Raw genomic sequence first — 20,577 nt, forward strand, 5'->3', positions numbered from 1 at the left:
CAAATACAATGAATGTACAGCATAATTCAATTCCCAGTTTTATTTCAATAAAGTTTTGTAGTACAATTTAAAGTCAACGGTAAGTGTTTGAAAATTCCATATTTCTTTCCAACGGACTAGGTGCTTATAAGCAACATTTCATAACGCTAAAACTAGCAGAGATAGAAGTTTGAAAGTGATATCAGTTCATATTTAAGGCTTAACTAATAACTTTATGCCCTCAAAATTATTTTAACTACGCCAACTTTTATTCTGACATGAAAGAGTTAAGTAACTGGAACCTTTGACGGCAAATATGATCACATTGTTCTTGCTTATGAATGTCTAGTACATGGAATATATGTACCTGCAGAGAAACCTCAAAATAGTAAACGGGGTTTGACCAAAACCAACAATATCTAAGAAGCAGAAATTCGTAAAAATGAGGCAAATTTTTTTTAGAAAGGAAAAATATTTAAGTACCAAATTCATACTCTAACAAGAAAAAACGTTAACTTCGGTTGCACCGAAGCTAAATACCCTTCACAGGTGCATTTCTGTTAGTAACTATCTGTTTAGTTTGTATGGCAGCTATATGCTATAGTAATCCGATCAGAACAAGTTCTTCGGAGATTTCATTGTTGCCTTCAAAAATAATCTATACCAAATTTCGTGAATATATCTTGTCAAATGTGAAAGTTTTCCATACAAGAACTTGATTCCGATCGTTCAGTTTATATGGCAGCTATATGTTATAGTGGTCCGATATCGGCCGTTCCGACAAATGAGCAGCTTCTTGAAGAGAAAATGACGTTTGCAAAATTTAAAAAGGATATCTTAAAAACTGAGGGACTAGTTCGTATATATACAGACGGACGGACAGACAGACGGACATGGCTAAATCGACTCAGCTCAACATACTGATCATTTATATATATACTTTATAGGGTCATTGATGCTTCCTTCTGGGTGTTACAAACATCGTGACAAACTTAATATACCCTGTTCAGGGTATAACAAGTAAGGAAGGGCTAACTTACAATAATCAAAGTCTGGGAAATACATTAAGGTGTTAAACCAATCATATAATATAAAGTAAAGCCAGCCGGATGTTCGAAATTCCAGATATTAGTTATATAGGGACTAGACCAAGTTTACGCTCAAATTTATCTATTTAGGCACAAAGATCAAAAGAAGAAGAAGAAGATCAAAAATCTTTATGTTAAGTGTATGAGCCCTAAGGGAAGTATTAGTCCGATTCAACCCATTTTTGACATGCACACCTAACATTGTTAGAGAAGGATTATCCCTTAATTTCAGTTATATAACGGGTGATTTTTTTGAGGTTAGGATTTTCATGCATTAGTATTTGACAGATCACGTGGGATTTCAGACATGGTGTCAAAGAGAAAGATGCTCAGTATGCTTTGACATTTCATCATGAATAGACTTACTAACGAGCAACGCTTGCAAATCATTGAATTTTATTACCAAAATCAGTGTTCGGTTCGAAATGTGCTTATCGACAAATTTTGTTCAGCGATGAGGCTCATTTCTGGTTGAATGGCTACGTAAATAAGCAAAATTGCCGCATTTGGGGTGAAGAGCAACCAGAAGCCGTTCAAGAACTGCCCATGCATCCCGAAAAATGCACTGTTTGGTGTGGTTTGTACGCTGGTGGAATCATTGGACCGTATTTTTTCAAAGATGCTGTTGGACGCAACGTTACGGTGAATGGCGATCGCTATCGTTCGATGCTAACAAACTTTTTGTTGCCAAAAATGGAAGAACTGAACTTGGTTGACATGTGGTTTCAACAAGATGGCGCTACATGCCACACAGCTCGCGATTCTATGGCCATTTTGAGGGAAAACTTCGGACAACAATTCATCTCAAGAAATGGACCCGTAAGTTGGCCACCAAGATCATGCGATTTAACGCCTTTAGACTATTTTTTGTGGGGCTACGTCAAGTCTAAAGTCTACAGAAATAAGCCAGCAACTATTCCAGCTTTGGAAGACAACATTTCCGAAGAAATTCGGGCTATTCCGGCCGAAATGCTCGAAAAAGTTGCCCAAAATTGGACTTTCCGAATGGACCACCTAAGACGCAGCCGCGGTCAACATTTAAATGAAATTAGCTTCAAAAAGTAAATGTCATGAACCAATCTAACGTTTCAAATAAAGAACCGATGAGATTTTGCAAATTTTATGCGTTTTTTTTTTAAAAAAAAGTTATCAAGCTCTTAAAAATTCACCCTTTATATCACATTTTCGATCAAAAGTCAACTAATGTTGACCAAATATTCGGTACCTAGAGGCTTGAACAGCTTTTATTGGATTTAAACAATTGGTCATAAGCTAGAACATATTAAAGGTATTATTCGTGCAAAGATTTATTCCGTTATATTAATTGACTCTTGATTTGTGTACAGAAAACTGAACGAATCAAGTGGAATTCAAAATTGAGCTATATGGGAAGTAGACGTGGTTGTTGGCCGATTTCGTCCATTTTAAAATATGAAAAAAAATGCCACTCACCAAATTTTGTAATTTTCTCGAAATCGGTTGCTCTGGTCTCGAGATATGGGATTTCAACAAAAATATTGCTCTCTAATACCATCTCGGTGGTAAAATTAATCGTCTATGGCGTATTTAGTTATTGATTTATCGCGCTTATAGTAGTTTTTAACAGTACCATTATATGGGGAGTAAGCGGGGTTATCCTCCGATTTCATCCATTTTCACATTGTTTTATAAGATTTGTACTCAGTAAATTTGATATGTAGAGGACGGGCCATGCCCACTTTTTCAAAAGTTTTTTTCCACGTGCCTCTTGCTACCGCGATCCTCTGTCCAAACCTACAGCTTTATATCTTAATTTAGTGCTTAGTTATGGCACTTTATATGTTTTCGGTTTATGGCGATCTGTGGGCGTGGCAGTGGTGTGCTTATGCCCATCTACGAACTGCCTTTTTTCTACTAAGCAACCCATATACAAAGTTTCATCGAAATATCTCAATTTTTACTTAAGTTAAAGCGTGTACGGACGAGCGGACAGACAGACAGCCACCTGGATTTCAACTTTTCTCGTCATCCTGATAATCTATATACATATCCATATACATAACCCTATATCTATCTCGTTCAGTTTTAGGTGATACGTATAACCGTTAGGTGAGCAAACCTATAATACTCGGTAGCAACTGGTTGCAAGAGTATAAAAAAACGTTGACTTCCTTTGCACCGAAGCTATAATCTTCTTCTTCTTTAATGGCGTAGACACCGCTTACGCGATTATAGCCGAGTTAACATCAGCAAGGCTGCCGTTTACTTTTCATTGGTACTGGTTTTACGTGGTGGGTCCCAAACCCAGCGCACAATCCTGCGGAGGGAAGGTTTCGCCTTCTCACTTTAGCTCGCCTTCAAACGGATGTTTTTAGGCTACCCAGAGGATACTTGGTCAAAGATCGGAAGTCGTGAGCTGCTTGAGTCATATGTAAAAGAATCGTTTCTGGCCACTCCCAAGTGAATGGCGATCAGAGAACTTTCCTCACTTGCGTGAACTTCTACACATGACTCCATCCGAAGCTATAATACCCTTCACAAATATAAAAGATTCCTTTCAAGGCCTTGGTTTCGTTAGGTCAGTTTGTATGGCTATAGCTGCTTTGGTGATCCATTCTGAAAATTCTTTTAGCGGATTTCACTATTGTTTTAGACAATAAAGCTTAGTATCCAGCTCTCAAGAAATGTAAAAACTTCACATAAAAAAAGCTTAAGAAATGGTCAAGAAAGTTTACCGCAGGAAATTATCTTGTGGGAGTATGCAGCTCTAAAGAAATCTAGTACTAATTTTTAATATATTTTTTCAATAAAATGCGAATATGGTAAACCTGGTTTTGCGAAGAAACATGAAATCAACAATTGTTTCTTGAAGGAAATTCAAAGTAATCGTTAAATTCATCCTAAATTAGTTAAAATCATTATTATGGCGTATATTTCATTTTGAAATCAACGACATTTCTTAAATCGCAAGGAAAATATTTATTATATGTTACTTCACACATATATACATACATATTATACACAAAGTTTATTTTCTTTATTTATTCTCTCTTGCTCTTCTAATGTGGATCATTCACAGTGCGTAACCAGCTGTCAAAATTACTTGAAGAAATAATGTATTTTTTTTCTTGAGCAATTACTTGAGAGCTGGATACGGACCTTAACCCAAGTCAAATATAGTGAAGGCATCTCGTTAAATGAAACAGTTTTCCATATGAAAACTTGATTCCGATCGTTCAGTTTGTATGACAGCTATTTGTTATGGAGAAAAAGGACGTGTTCAAATTATAAGATATATGTACAAGGTCCGTCGCAAAAGAAACATAACTTTTTAAATATAACTATTTCTGGTGGCGCCACCTATTGTTGGGTATATGAAATAAAAAGTTTGATCTTTTGTTGATATTTCGTAAAAATTTTAAGAGAATTGGATAACTACAATTGATGTTATCGATCAAAAAGTGCAGCAGCTTTTGGTCATCGGTCGTAAAATGCATATAAATGCATATAAAGACAATGCTGATTTGTTTTTCGATTCCGAGGGTATTGTACACCGAGAGTTCAGCCCACCTGGCCAAACGATTAATTCTGCGTTTTACCTTGGTGTTATGAAGCGTCTTTTATCACGCATTCGTCGTCCTCGACCACAATACCGTGAGGCAGGGTCCTGGCGCCTGTTGCCCGATAATGCGCCGTGTCATCGGTCGACGCTTGTCACTGATTTTTTGACAAAAAACTCCATATTAACCATTAATCACTCATCCTACTCATCTGATCTGGCATCCTGTGATTTTTACTTATTTGGAAAACTTCATTTGCCCATGAAAGGACACTGGTTTCAGGACATTTCAGCTATCCAAAAGGCGACGACCGATATTCTCAACAGCATTCCGAAAAATGACCTTAAACACTCATTTGAAATGCTAATTGACCAAGCTAAACGCTGTATCGAAGCACAAGGAAACTACTTTGAATAAAAAAATATAACTTTTGAAAAATATTAATTTTTTGTTGTTTTTTTTTTAACAGTCCTGTTTCTTTTGCGACAGACCTTGTGTAGAAAAGACAGACAGACATGGTTTAATCGACTCAGCTTATTTAGATATACAAATATTTTATAAGGTTTCATTCTGGGTGTTACAAACATAGTTGCAATCTTAATATACTCTGTGCAGGGTATAAAAGTATATCAGCAAAGGACAACTCTCGAAGATTTAGAAAAAGTCTGATGACTGTCATAAGTTTTCAGTTTGAGTCATTTACATCTGTCGACAGCCTATTCTATTCTTTCTCTTAATGATTTGAAGAGATCGAAATTTTCAAATCATATGCACATACATATGATTTTTTAATGCGGAATCAATGGTCTTATATATAATATTGCATATACATACATATTCTAGCAATTTTTATTAAACAAAGCACTCAGTTTTCAAAATTTATTTATACATATATTCAGAAATAGAAGCATGCATCCACAGAAATGCAAACCTAATGTTTACAATTAGCCAATACAAATGTACATAAATATCTTTCCGCAACAGCTTCTCAATACAGCTGGCGGCATTGGCCACAATAACAATAACCACTTGTAACCTTAGCAATAAAACTTCTGTTGGACGTAAAATTGCGCCCATAATTCACAGCGAAACAATGCACCGATAGTGAGACGAGTACCAATTACCTTCTAATAAAATCATTTGTTAAATACGCGCGTGACTCAATGCAGTGGAAAGTAATTGTACCAAACATTTACTTGCTTATGCATATGTACATATATATTCGAGTTACTTTTGTATCCTGTTATACGTGTCAATGCTTGCTTTCATGTAGAGATGTACCCCGTAGGAAAAATCTCGATCTAGGCACAAACATTTCTTCTTCTGGGTAGTATTCTTTTTTTTTGAATTCGGCATAAAAACTATACATAGAGAAATTGCTCGTAACCGGACACCCACCATAGCATTGTTTTTGCCCGGAGCTGTCCAAGTATGGGGGCGTGTCAAAAACCAGTGTTTAAAATGTTTTCTAAGAGTCAGAAGCTGCAACTCAGAGCTATATTTAACTAATAAATGCGAGCCAATGCAAGCTATAAGTAAATCAATGACAATTATCCATTAGGTTCGGTTGAACCACCGCGAACCAGGCAGCGTCAGTCAATTTGTGATCATTTAAAGTATTGTTCTCAAAAAAACTATCTCAAAACTATACAAAAATTAATAATATTAGAGATGATAATAACGAAATAAGTAGTGTCCGCATCCGGTCATAGGAACGGGCTCATGTTCGGTTATAGGAATTGTTTTTTATGAAAATAGTAATGAAAACGTTGTGTTCATGAAATTTGTCCAGTTATCGGAGATGACTGGCTACGAGGTTGTCCGTAATAGGGAATTTTACTGTACTTTTTTAAATAAGTAAATAGTAAAAGCAATCTAAGGGGTAGCCGTGGAACGCATTCATTTTTCATATTTTCGGTGCATACTGAAAAAACACAAATGAGAGAATGCAAATAATAGGTTACAATTGTATACATACATATGTATATGCCAAAGTGCGGCATACTTTGATATACTTGTATGTATGTTCATGTTACCAAGATTTTGAGATTATACTCTGCGTCTTTCATTTCGAGAAAAATATGTATAAGGGACAGCATCTTTTATGTCGGTATACAAATATTTAACAACTTTAAAAGAGAATAAAACGTATTCTGTACATTAGTTATTTATTTCATTATAATTACTTCACTACACAAACTACTCTTTGTGTTTTTAACTTCATAATGTTAGGAGCTGGATGACTAGTATATATCACCGAGATTCAGAGAGGTCATATTAAAGTATTCCCGGGTCTTATTGCATTTTCTATGGAAGCAAATTCACGCCATCCTTCAAAGTGCGCTGCAAGTGATTCACTGAGGCAAAATACAATGTTTAGATGAGATTGAAATGACTCTTACGGATTGATGAGCTATCCCGCGCCTAAAAATATTTTACATCAAAAATCTAACAAATTGGTTGCCTGGAGAATATTTTTTTCGAAATGATGGTGATTTCTAGCTCCCATTTTGGTGCCTAGGTGTTGACACTGAGTTGCACCATTAACTTCTTTTAAAAAGAAATGTCCATTGAGTGCAAGTTAGCTTCCATGACATTGTATTATAACAGAATGAGAGTTTTCATATGGTCGTTTATATAGTAGTTTCATTAGAGCAATTATTTCTATTCAACTAACTAAAGCAGAATAGTTTTGTCATTGAACATATTTCTTCGGTAACGTTTTGTTATCCTTGACAGTTGAATGAACTCAAAGCCCGGGAAGTAACTTCAGGTACATAAGGTTTGTTAATTATGTGTGGTATAGAGTGTTATTCTAATAAATTCTTAAATATACGAAACTTTCTCAATTTTATTAACATACCTAATTATTGACCGAAGTATGCGATATAAAGTCAGCCGGAAATTCGAAAATCTTTATAACTATCAAGTATATGAAGGCTGGGGTTGGTACCATATTGATTTGGTTCAACTCATTTTTTACACATGGACATACTAACGGGTGATTTTTTTGAGGTTAGGATTTTCATGCATTAGTATTTGACAGATCACGTGGGATTTCAGACATGGTGTCAAAGAGAAAGATGCTCAGTATGCTTTGACATTTCATCATGAATAGACTTACTAACGAGCAACGCTTGCAAATCATTGAATTTTATTACCAAAATCAGTGTTCGGTTCGAAATGTTTTTATCGACAAATTTTGTTCAGCGATGAGGCTCATTTCTGGTTGAATGGCTACGTAAATAAGCAAAATTGCCGCATTTGGGGTGAAGAGCAACCAGAAGCCGTTCAAGAACTGCCCATGCATCCCGAAAAATGCACTGTTTGGTGTGGTTTGTACGCTGGTGGAATCATTGGACCGTATTTTTTCAAAGATGCTGTTGGACGCAACGTTACGGTGAATGGCGATCGCTATCGTTCGATGCTAACAAACTTTTTGTTGCCAAAAATGGAAGAACTGAACTTGGTTGACATGTGGTTTCAACAAGATGGCGCTACATGCCACACAGCTCGCGATTCTATGGCCATTTTGAGGGAAAACTTCGGACAACAATTCATCTCAAGAAATGGACCCGTAAGTTGGCCACGAAGATCATGCGATTTAACGCCTTTAGACTATTTTTTGTGGGGCTACGTCAAGTCTAAAGTCTACAGAAATAAGCCAGCAACTATTCCAGCTTTGGAAGACAACATTTCCGAAGAAATTCGGGCTATTCCGGCCGAAATGCTCGAAAAAGTTGCCCAAAATTGGACTTTCCGAATGGACCACCTAAGACGCAGCCGCGGTCAACATTTAAATGAAATTATCTTCAAAAAGTAAATGTCATGAACCAATCTAACGTTTCAAATAAAGAACCGATGAGATTTTGCAAATTTTATGCGTTTTTTTTTTAAAAAAAGTTATCAAGCTCTTAAAAAATCACCCTTTATTATGAGGAAAGGATTCCCTCCAAATTTCAATTATATATCTCACATATTGATCGATATTTTCATTAAAAAGTCAACTATGGGCATTCGGTATTAGGGGCTTGAACAGTTTTGGCTCGAGGACAATCTTAAGTAAAAAGGAGACAAACTTCAAATACACTATTCGTGTAAAGTTTTATCATGTTATATTTATTCCTTCTTGTTTTGTATACTGGAAAATGAAAGAATCAAATGAAATTTAAAATTTTAAATTATTATACTCTGTAACATGGGCAAGAGTATAAAATTGCGATAATAATGCAAGCTCGTTGGTGCTAAATTAATTTTTTAGGTGTGTTAAGTGGAAAAATAATCACCAGTAAGAGCAATTTAGTTAGTAACATAAACAAAATAAAACAAAAACACTACAACAAACCGCATTCATCAGTAATATTATTGCTGTATTCCAGCGAATACGGGTAGCAAGTGGCAGCAGTGTAGCCACCGGGCACACCAAACTAGTCACCGGCGTTTAAACCCGGTAGACTAAGCGCGTCCGCAACACTTAACTTACAGCAACAAACACACACACACAGTGGCTTCGGTGAGCGCCAGTTAGTCAGTTGGCTGAGTTAAGTTATTACAATGAATTATTGCATTAATTTGAGCCACTGCCGTGGAATGTGGAAAACGCTGCTCTGGAATCCGAGCACACCCAAACACATACATACACATTAACAAAAAGCCAATACAAAGCACAGGGTATGAGTAAAAGGTGTGAGGCTCACGCATATGCTTTTGTGCACAGCAAGGCAATTATTTCACATACATGTACATATGTATCTTCTAAATATTACTTGCTGTTTTTTTTTGCGGAGCGTTGCGTTATTAAATTAAAATAAAAGTTATTGCCATATACTATATATTTCATGCGTATGTGAGTGCGTGGGGCGCTGTGTATAGCGTATGTACATAGGTGTGCAGCGGGAAGCGCAGGGATCATAATTTCTGGCGAATACCCCCTAGGGCGTTGACGACGGCGAAAGTGTCATACGAACTCATACACATATGTATGTATGTATGTATGTATGTATGTATGTATATATGTATGTATAACTACACACAAGATGCACATATTATATTTCGTAGCAAGAATGGCGCTTGAAAGGTAAATCACAAATATTTACAACTTTCATTTAATTTGCCAAATGTGTGGCAGTGCTGGTGTTGCCACATTTAGTAGTTTGCTCAAATAATATGCAACATAGGTAAGTGCTCTAAATCAGCACAAATGTGGTGGCATTGCGAAATTGTCGCGGAAAGGGATGACAATTTTCTTACACGCAGTTGTTGCTAACTTAACCTTAGATACCCAGCGCTGCTTTTACCGTTGTTTACTTGTACAGTTGCATATGAGAATTGATGACGACATTATGCTCGCGTCACCATTAAGTCATTTGACATTTTTAATATGTTGCACAGCTAGTAATAGCAAACCTCCCACCCTTGTCTCGCGTTTCGTAGGCTTGTGCTGTAAGTTGTAAGATGCGGTTAACAAGCGGTCGGAGGCTATTCATTACACGTTGGCTATTATTAATTTTTATTATTTCGGCTAACAAATGAATAAATCAATTTATACACAAGTAAATAGTATGCGTATATTTGTGGCATTTGGCGGTAATATGTGGAAGGGAGTACATAAGAGAGGAAATATGTGTACTTTTTTCTCAGTATAGCTTGTTGTTAGAGTGTTTTTATTTACATATGTACATATATTTGGCTAGAAATAGCGAGTTAGGTTTATGGGGCTAAAAGAAGTATTGACCTAATTCACTGATATGCAATTATATATGTATCTCCCCGATAGTTTCGGTAACAAATTAACTATAGGCTCTGTGATTCTCAAATTCGATACCTGGTGGTTTGAACACCTTTTGTCCGATTTTGACAATTTTTAGTCATGCTGTGGCACACTTTAAAGACACTATTTGAACAAAGTTTATTCCCGCTACAATTGTTTGTGAATTTTTTGTATACTGGAATGTAAAAGGATCAGAAAACTGTGTTACAAGCCGTGGTAGTGGTCCGATTTCATCCATTTTCGGACTATAGTATAGAAATATTGGAAGAATATTATGTACCGAGTTTGGTTAAAAACGGTGAAATATGTCCCGAGATATGAATTTTCACCTAAAAGTGGGCGGTGCCACGCCCATAGTCCAATTTTGACAGCCACTCCTATGAAACCCTTCCGATCGCCATGTATATATGGATGTGCAACTTAACGTCTCTGCCGCCTTTACATTGTGAGAAAAAGTGCCCGGAAATTGTAAATAAAACGCAAAATATTTAATTATTTACCAATATTTATTTTATCGCCTTCAAAGTAATTCCCATCAATTGTAATACATTTATAAGAAGGATTTATCCAATCGTCGAAACACTTTTCATAAGCATTTTTTGGGATGGCTTTCACCTCCTTCAGCATATGTTTTTTTATCTCATCGATCGACTGAAAATGGGTTCCACCGAGTGACAATTTCAGTTTTTGGAAGCAGAGAAAAATCACACGGAGCCAAATCTGGTGAATACTGATCGATGGTATTCTAAGCATTTTTGACTTTAAAATCGGTCACAATCGTACTCTTTTTGAAAAAAAAAATCAGTTATCGGGACGAGTCGAGCAAGAACGCGTTTCATACCCAAAATATCCATAAAAATCATTCGAACGGACTCACGAGAGATGTCGAACTCTCTTGCCATCTTTCTAGCACCATAATCAGGCACCATATACTTCACTTTTTCAATATTTTCATCAGTTGAAGAGGTCGAAGGTCGTTCCTTAACAAGGCATTCAACGATCTCTCGACCAATCATAGGCGTGTGTTCTCGATAAAACTGAATTACTGTAATACTATGTTCGGACCGACATTGAAAACATTTTGAAAACACATTTGTGGGTTGTGGAATCTAAGTCGTTCGGACTGACAATGTGTGTTTTCGATGAGTTTTGGTGTGACATATTTTACAGTCATTGCAAATAATTTTCTGCGTGTGTTTGTTGTTGTGCCGTTGTCGCGCACCGGTTTTGCAAGAGCAAAAGAATCCCCCTAATATGACGATATCAAGTGACAACTGTATTTGTATATGGAATGTAAACAAATACCAAGTGACAATTTAGGGCCGGCAAAATATGTCTTCCAATAAAATCGATTAAACTAGAGCAGGCACCGATTTTAATGAGTGGAATGGAAGTTTTCCAGTAGTTTTCAGCGGAAACTGGTTTTCAATGTGTTTTCGTTTGAAAGATTTTACATGGACGAAAACATAAGTTTTAGGGCGAAACCCAGTTTTTCCCATGATAGCAAGTTTTCATTGTCGACCCGAAGTATAAGCCTCTTCCAACATTTACAACGATTACACGAAATTTGGTTATTAATAAAAAAATGGGGACAAATTCTTTGTTCGATCACATTGTAAAAATCACAACACACTACTGAGGTGTACCGACTTAATCAGCTGCTGTAAAAAAACTGATTGACAGATCGCGCTCATATTTGGCATAGAAATTAAGGATAGTCCTACCATTTTAGCAAAATATATTTTTTGGAATTATCATTTTCCCGATGAAATTAATTACATTGTAGTTATTGATTTATCGCACTTTTCGTAGTTAAAAAATCTGTCCTTACTTTTGGCCAAGGAGTACGTGTATGGAGTTTCATTAATATATCTTAATTTTTACTCGAGTTATCGCTTGCACGGACGGACGAGCATATTGAAGGCTATTTCATTCCTGAAGGCTATTGAGAAGAAAATTTCTTATTTGATACTCTTCAATCTTTACCACTGTAAGATTAACTTCATAGAAAGGGAATGGATCTCATTCGGTATTTTACCGTTAGTCAAGCTGAAAGAAAACGTTGAAACAGTCTCAGAATCAGTAGCAGTTTCTTGCACTCTTCCTCTCCTATGTTGTTTTTATAGCAGTTCTTATAAATACGAGTTGGTCGGTTGTACCGAATCTATATATCCAAGAAGGCAGTCAACCAACCTTGAACTAAAAGCTATCAAATAGTTTGTGATATGTGGATAAATGTAATATTTATGTTAAAACTCCCATGTGCTTTCATTTGCAAAAAATCATGATGATATCATTTTCATTATCATACTGCATCTATGTGATCTGTGTGATCTCTGACTAAGCTCATTTAGTCTTTGTGGTTTAACATTTCTATGCAACTTTAATAAGAATCGACAAAGGGTAATTTCAAAACTCATGCTTCAGGCCGTGATGTGGCTCCTGATGGTCTGTCTTTAGACCTAAACTTTAAAGAGTGTTCACAGATATTTTTGTTTATTGCATTTAAGTCTAATTATATTACAAACGAGTTTATGTGGAAGCAGTATTTACACATTTGATGATCATGAGCGTTTCGGAACGAAAGAGGCTGTTGAATGGCTCAGAATAGGAATCAGAATGAGGAATTAAAACTGCAATAAGATGACAAAACCATATTTTTGTAAAAATGTTTATGTTCAGTTTTATTTCAAAACAGTTACTTTTTGCTTTCTGCTTTGTCGAATTTTTTCTATAAATTCATCTGAAGCGATCATAAACCTTCGAACTGAGTACCATGCGCCTCAGACGTTGCAAGTACAGTAGTTTATTTGCCCCAATAAATCACCACACCCATTCAATGAGCCGCTCGACTCGCGCGCTTCAATATTGAATGTATTAAAACGCCTGAGGATTCAAGTTCGATGAAAACTTAAAACACTAAAACAATGCACTTCTTAAAATACAAACAAAAAATACAGAATTTAGTTGGTAGCACTTTTCGTATATCGGTAAGTTGGGGCTAATATGTGAGTTAGCAACGCTGTACAGTGGTTTAGTTGAATCAAGTGGATGTTAAAATTCTAAATATTTTATTACATATGAATACATATACTAATTTGCCAGTTTTTTTGTTCCTATTATATCTGTGTAATCTAGCTTTACTGAAGTGCAACATTCCCATAACATTCTTATCTCTTCTAAGATTGTAGAATGTTAAGACTTTTAACTTCATATCTTTTTGAATAAAAGCGCTAAGAAAAATTAATTTTCGATTGAGTTTTTAACTCAAATCTAAGCTATGATTTTTTGAATAAAAGAGTTTTTTATAACTTACATCATTTGTTTATATTTCAGCCCACATTTTTTAAAATAATTAATTTTAAAATTGTGATTTGCTCCCTTAAGTTTTTTAACTCTACCTACAGTTTTTACGTATTATTATTTAAGAAAACTATATGTTTTAATCATATCAAACTGATCTTTAAAATCATCTACAAAAGCAAGCATTTTAAAATATTTACATTTAATCACATAAATAGTCCTACCTTTTTTGTTTGCAAAGTACAGATATATTGAAAAATCGTTTGAAAATAAATTATTTTTAATGCAAACTTCGGTTTTCTGCAAGTTCTTCCAAAAATCCGAAAATTTAACATATTTACAAAAAGTAACGTTCCTTCATAAATTCCATCTTTTGACAAAATTTTTTATAAAAAATGTGATTTGAGCAATTATTTTTGCCATTTAACTAGCACGCTCACACCACTGTGCGTTTGTTATGATGTCGCAAAGACAGTTGTTACGCTGTTGCCACTACTATAGCGTCAAGCTACTGCTGCTCCACATCGCGCCGCTTCGTATTTGTGACCCATTGTGTGCAGATTTGCCTGACGATTTATGATTGCTGCAATGCCAATGCCGTTTGCTTACGAACTGCTTGCCGTTTGATTACTGTTGTTGCTGCCAGCTACTGGTTGTTCTTCGATCAGCAGTTATGCTAAGAAGGTGCGATAGGTGCGCGCATATATTCACTTGGAACTCCATTCAATATAGTCGGTAGTTCAGGCTTGTTTGTCGTTTTTTCATGCAGTTTGTTTGTCGGTTAGTCTGTCATTGTAAACATGAGCGATGATTTTGACGCTGATGCTACAAATGATGAAGAATATTCGCTTTGATCGCGGTGTGTCGCTGTGTTCTTGGCCACTGATGTTTGTTGTATTGACACGTATGTCAGAATGCTAAGAAAATGGGTAGTTCGACAGCTTTGACTACGCAATTTTGGGTTCGCCTCCGACTTCGTTCTTGTGAAGTTATGTTAAACATGCAAACAATATGTCCAGTAGCGCAAAGACATCTTCAGACTCGCCGGCAGGCTTTAAAATTGTTGCGGGTACTTGGGTTAGGCTTTTATTGACTGATCAGCGCGGGTGATATGTAAACATTTTTGGCACCGAAATAAATATGAATAAGTTGAAAATTTCGTGTACCACCTTTTTTACCGTACTTATCTCTTTGTTTAGTATCCTGTGAGCATTTTCTTAAGATCTTGATAAAATTTGCGCAAAATGCTACCGCATACCCGGAATTATATTAATTAATATTAATAATTTATCAATCAGTTTGCCACCACTTCTCGCCATATTTAGTTTAACTGTTCCTTTGGAAATGCTTGTTGCAAGTATGTGTTTGTTGGAGATAATAGTCACATGTACCCTCGGCCACAAAAACTACCAAGTCAATCGGTCGGCTAAATATTATGTGTGCTTGTGTGTAATTATGTTCGGTTGATTGTTGGAATGATCCATCAGCGATCAATTTGCACGAATTGCAGCTGTCGTTAACTGGCATTCGCCATAATTTATGTTCAACTCGACGATTGCCGTTTGTTGTTGAGAATTATTTGTTAGCGCGTTCGCATGGCCAGTTATAGCGATATATTTATGTACATAGAAAAGTGCATAACTGTAGGAATTTCGCAAACCAACTTACCTAGACATTGTATATTTTTCGTCTCGAAATGATGGTTTTTTCTTTGCCTGCTTTTATTGAAAGCATAGAATTTTTAGTGTTCAAAACTTTACCGCCTTTTCCCCACAATTTACGTATTCAAAGTAAGTGCCTCTCATAACTTGAAAGCTTTCTTTGCATACCGCCGGATAGTTATTTTATGTTTTGCTAATAACTTTAAATTTACAATAACTATTCAGCTGATTTTCTTTAAAATGTCGCATTTTTCTCTTCGAAGTGTTCCAAAATAATTAAAAACTTAAGTTTCCAAATACCTCCGGTTTTAACTGGGAAAAACTATTCACTAACGATTGAATCAATAAGAGTTCAATTTCGGATAATCCTGCGAAAAGTTATAAGAGGCACAGCGAACATACTTTTTCCGAGACAGCTTTGACTAATTGCCCTCATTGCCGTAGTTTTTTTTAATTTATTTCTGTGTAAATATATGTATATACATATGTATATACAGCGTTCTTCGAATGTCATACCATTTATTAGTGTATACTATTCATTTGACTTATTAAATATCTAATTATATACATACATATATATAATAGACATACTTTATAAAGATTTAAGAAAAATCGATGAAACTTATTAACCGATGTAAAAAACAGATTTTGGCAGTTTTTAGAAATTCGCAACAATATTTTAGTAGATATTGTAGAGGAGCAGAGCACTATTTAGCCAGATTCGATTACTAACAGTTGTCTCAGTTCGATTATTACTTTTTAAGCTATTTTTTATATTCCATTCCAAAAGTACTGTGCCGACTTGACGACCGAGAATTAATCAAACCAATTTTGAACACTTGGTTCGGATAGAAACAGACAGAACCAGAACAAAGTCAGAAGGCAAGGTCTATGCTATAAGGCGAGGGAGGCAAAACTTCCCGGCCTCTATTTTCCAAATGGTTTTTAACCGATCTGTCACTGACGATGAAGTTGAGCTTTGTCATTATGGAAATTGCCTCGTATTTAGTTGCTAATTCCGGAGTTTCTCGGGAATTGCTCCCTTCATTTATAAATTGCTGTCTGCAGCGTTCCCCATTGATTATAGCGAGCCCTTATGATCCTACCAAACGCAGAACATTATCTTAGGATCATGGATATTCGGCTTTCCGTTGCTTTGGCTGATTGGCCACGTTTCAAAAATGTTTTTTGAGTTAAGGGCTATTGTAATGGTTAAATTTTTCATCATCAGTCACAATCCGATGCAAACACGACTTTTTTGGCTTTGTTTCATATGACATTCGCTCGCCTGAAGTAAATTCACCATAAATTTCCACCTGAACATGATGAGTTTCTCCTGAGATTTTCTTTCACTTAAAGTAATGAAGAAAATTCATCCATAAAATTCGGTATATTTAACTAAAAAATATTGTTATTTATGTTTCAAATGAATGACATACATTGAAAAAGGCGCACAAGGACAGTATATTTCCAAGGCATGTTCGGAATACTGGAACAATGGAATAATAATAAAATTACGCCATCTCTTGGCAAACCGCATGAATGAAACAAAATATCTGGTATTTATAACTTTTTAATACGATTGGAACTACTAACGATTTGTAAGTGTAAAATCCGCAAGAATAGATAACATATGTATGTATATTTTTTTTAAATTTGTTCCAAAAAATTTGACTATTATCATCAGTATCTTTTTTCATGTTTTGACCCAACTTTGATGTTTTCATTAAATTATCATTGAACATTGACATCCATTTCAACAAGCCATAGTAATAGTTTATTTTTATTTATCTTCTCAATGCCTATTTTTTATTTACTTTTTTAATTCGCATTTACATATACTTTTTATATATGTACATATGTATGTACATTAGGGTGTTTTTTTTAACTATTAATTTTTTTCAGTCCCGTCACGAAATTTCCTTGGAAATACCCTAGAAAAAATTCCCTAAAAATTGTAGCTCTTAATATTAACATTAAGAACCATTTTTTCCATGAAATTGGCATTTTTTGTATCTATCTCGTAAATGACAAGAGCTATAGAAAAAATTTAATTGACAAATTTGTAGGAAATTTTATTTGCTATAAAAGGGTCCGACGTCAAATGCAATTTTCATAGATTTTTTAATACATACCATCTATAAAAATTCTATAAAGCCTTACTTAAAAAGCCGAATATCTCTAGAAGTATTAATGAAAGCGATTTTGACCTCGCACTTTTTTATAGCAAATGAAATTTCCTACAAATTTGTCATGTACATGTTTTCTATAGCTCCTGTCATTTACGAGATATATACACTTTTGTAGAGTGAACAATTCTGAGAAATATGCGTCTAAAGTCAAAGCGACGCCATAAAATACCCCTGATCTTTAGGAATTTAAAGATAAAAACTCACGATTGTAGTGTATTTTGTAGGGAAAATTTTTACAGGCCTTGGTCCAGTTCTTAATGTTAATATTAAGGGCTGAAATTTTCAGGGAATTTTTTTGGGGTATTTCCAAGAAAATTTCGTGACGGGACTGACAAAAATTAATAGTTAAAAAAACACCCTAATGTACATACATACATATATTAAATAATCACTTCTAAAAGAGTTTGGTAATTTTAAGTTCGTATGTTCCATATAATCATAACCTAATTTTGTGTTAGTAAAAGTTTAATTTTAAAATATAAAATTTATATTATACATTCTCTTACTCTTGGTGGGAAAGGGCGTTGGCCCCTTAAAGCCTCATGCAAACCGGAAGCAGCCTCCGAAAGTACGACTAAAGCTTGTGACGGCAAATGGCTGCTACCAAATGCGTTGCTTTCCATACTAGGCGCCTAAAGGCGTCGGTAAACGCTCGCACCGAACAAAAGTAGTAATACAAATATAATATATAAAACACACTATTTCACTTATTTTTTGCACTCTGATTAGCGTTATTAGTATTTAGAGTAATTAAAGAATTAGATTTTGCAAAATAATAATTAATTGTCGGCGTTCATAAATTCAAATTGAAAATGGTCAAAATGGTGAACAAACATTTTGGTAATTTATTGTTACACAACGAATTATGTATTTGTATATTGGTAATTGACATAAACACATATAAAAACTTAATTAAAATTTCACTAATTAATTAATTTATTTATTTTTCTTCGATTTCTGAAAATATTGCATTTAGTTTTATTATTTTTTTCTTTAGATTTTTTTGTTTATTTTTTTATTGGCACAATCAAAGAATTCGCATACTATGTTAATTGGAAGCGCTCACGACGAACTGTCGCCGTAGGTGTCTGCTGGTTGACGTTTAGTTTGGCGACGTGCATGAATTTAATTACTTCTGAACAACTGCTGCTGCCACTAAACACTGCATCGAACTTACTGCAGCGCAGTTAATTAATTTCATTTTATGTATTTTTTTTTCTCCATATAAGCCAGAGTATATACATACATATATACATCTTCATGCACATGTACATGTGTGTACGTATTTATGACAAACTTTTTTGTTCACCCCACCTCTAACGTGTACCTATAATATTAGGTATTTACTTAACGTTTCTTTAATTTCAATTTGTTTTTGTCAACTCAACTCGTTTTCACCGTCAGCTCGTACATGTATACTCCGAATGTTTGCGACACCCGCGTGAACGCGATATCTGCGCTAAACTGAATTGCCGCTAAGCACTTGCTGCCACAGTAGCACAGTCAAACCTGTTTCAAATCCTTGCCACATTGTTATTGTTGTTGCTGTGGTAGCTGGTTATGTGGCCGGGGCCATACTTGCGCACTGCGCCCATTTACAAGTCGCTTAATCGAAGCGAACGCAGGGGTGTTCGGCAACGCCTATTCGCGCAGCGGGGAAATGAACGATGCTGATTGGTTGTTGGATCGCTGCCGTGTGCTGGCTGAGTATAAATGCTCAAGTGACGGCAGTGAGGCCAACTGGACACTTCGACTCGCTTACACTCGTTGCGCTTTCACTTCGTACACATACACATACTCAATAGCAAGCACCAACTCGTACTGATTTATATATAGCCATATTTACAAATAAATAAAAATTCATGCTTATATGTGGCTGTGTTGGCAGTTTAATAGCGCATAGTTGACCTTATTTTGTGGGTGTGTGCGCTTATTCATGTATACTAGATTGTAGATCCGCCAGGCACCAGTTGGGTTCCCATATGTTTCGCTTCATTTACTTTTCATGATTTTACGAGCATTGTGTGCGAGACTTTTGTTTGTTTACTTCTTATTATTATCGTTGTAGTTGCCTCCAAAATATGCTGTTGGTTTTGTTGTTCCTGCTGCTATTGTAATTCAGTGAAGCGTGCACACATATGTGAAATTGCTCTCTTTCGCCCTCAAATTTGGCAATTTGCATTTAATGTTTATTCCGAGTGTCAGTTTTTTCTTCAAAGTGTTTGTTTGTCAGTATTTCGAGATGTAGCTACATGTGTCCACATGTCAATTTGCTCGTCTGTTTATCTACTAAGGTGTGGATGGTTGGCGAAGAGATATTCGACTTTTGTTCTGACAGTGTGTTCAACTCATTTATTTAGCTGTCTAGCGCTTGTCCTCTGAATACCTACTATTCGCTTGACACCTGTGCTATTACTTGGATAAAATACATTCATATAATATGTGCATGTGCATATGAAGATTAACGTACGTATATATCTATGTTGAAAATTATTTATATAGATAAATATACATACATATGTACATTTATGTATGTGTACAAATTTATTATTGTTATTGACTTAGAAGCATTGTGAATTAAAGAATACAAAATTACGTCTTATCTTAAATAAAATTTTGTTTTGGTAAAAAATAAGAACAAAGTCTAGAGCCCTTAACTTTTCTGTTATAATTTATTTTAGAAGTAAGATTAAATATGAAGTTTTCTCCTTTGCCATGCGTTTCAGTGTACAAATAAAAATTATATTGGCGTTAGTTACAAAATCGCGGTCAGTCTCCGCTATAACATTTTCGAAGAAGGACTCGATGGTTCTTAAAACCCGTGCTCGTTTAGATTTACACAAATTTTTCCCAAATTACTGGAAGGAGGGCGGCTGTGGAAGCGTTGGGATGTCGGCTTTAGTTAGGTAGCTGTTCACAAGAATGGCGGTGTGAACCAGAGTGCAACATCTAATCGGCTGCGATGTCTTGTCCGACCCGATTGACCCTTCGTTTGAGTCTCTTGAGGACTTCTATGTAAAACTTGGCGTTGACGGTTTGTCCAGG

General features: G+C 35.4%; 1 protein-coding gene across 4 annotated transcripts in view; it reads right to left on the minus strand.

Annotated features, from left to right (window-relative positions):
* The window catches only part of LOC105225256 (protein Teyrha-meyrha), a 58,694-nt gene extending 39,385 nt beyond the window's left edge, over nt 1–19,309 (minus strand). For 2 of the 4 annotated variants that reach the window (XM_049458094.1, XM_049458093.1), the window contains exon 1: nt 18,039–19,309. In XM_049458094.1, coding sequence (XP_049314051.1) covers nt 18,039–18,155 — 117 coding nt within the window. In that variant the 5' untranslated portion in view covers nt 18,156–19,309. The remainder of the gene's footprint in view (nt 1–18,038) is intronic. The other 2 variants (XM_049458092.1, XM_049458091.1) reach the window with 2 other exon arrangements.
* Nucleotides 19,310–20,577: the final 1,268 nt, after the last annotated feature.

The sequence above is a fragment of the Bactrocera dorsalis genome, chromosome 5, assembly GCF_023373825.1.
Source record: "Bactrocera dorsalis isolate Fly_Bdor chromosome 5, ASM2337382v1, whole genome shotgun sequence".
In the NCBI taxonomy this organism is placed as follows: Eukaryota; Metazoa; Arthropoda; class Insecta; order Diptera; family Tephritidae; genus Bactrocera; species Bactrocera dorsalis.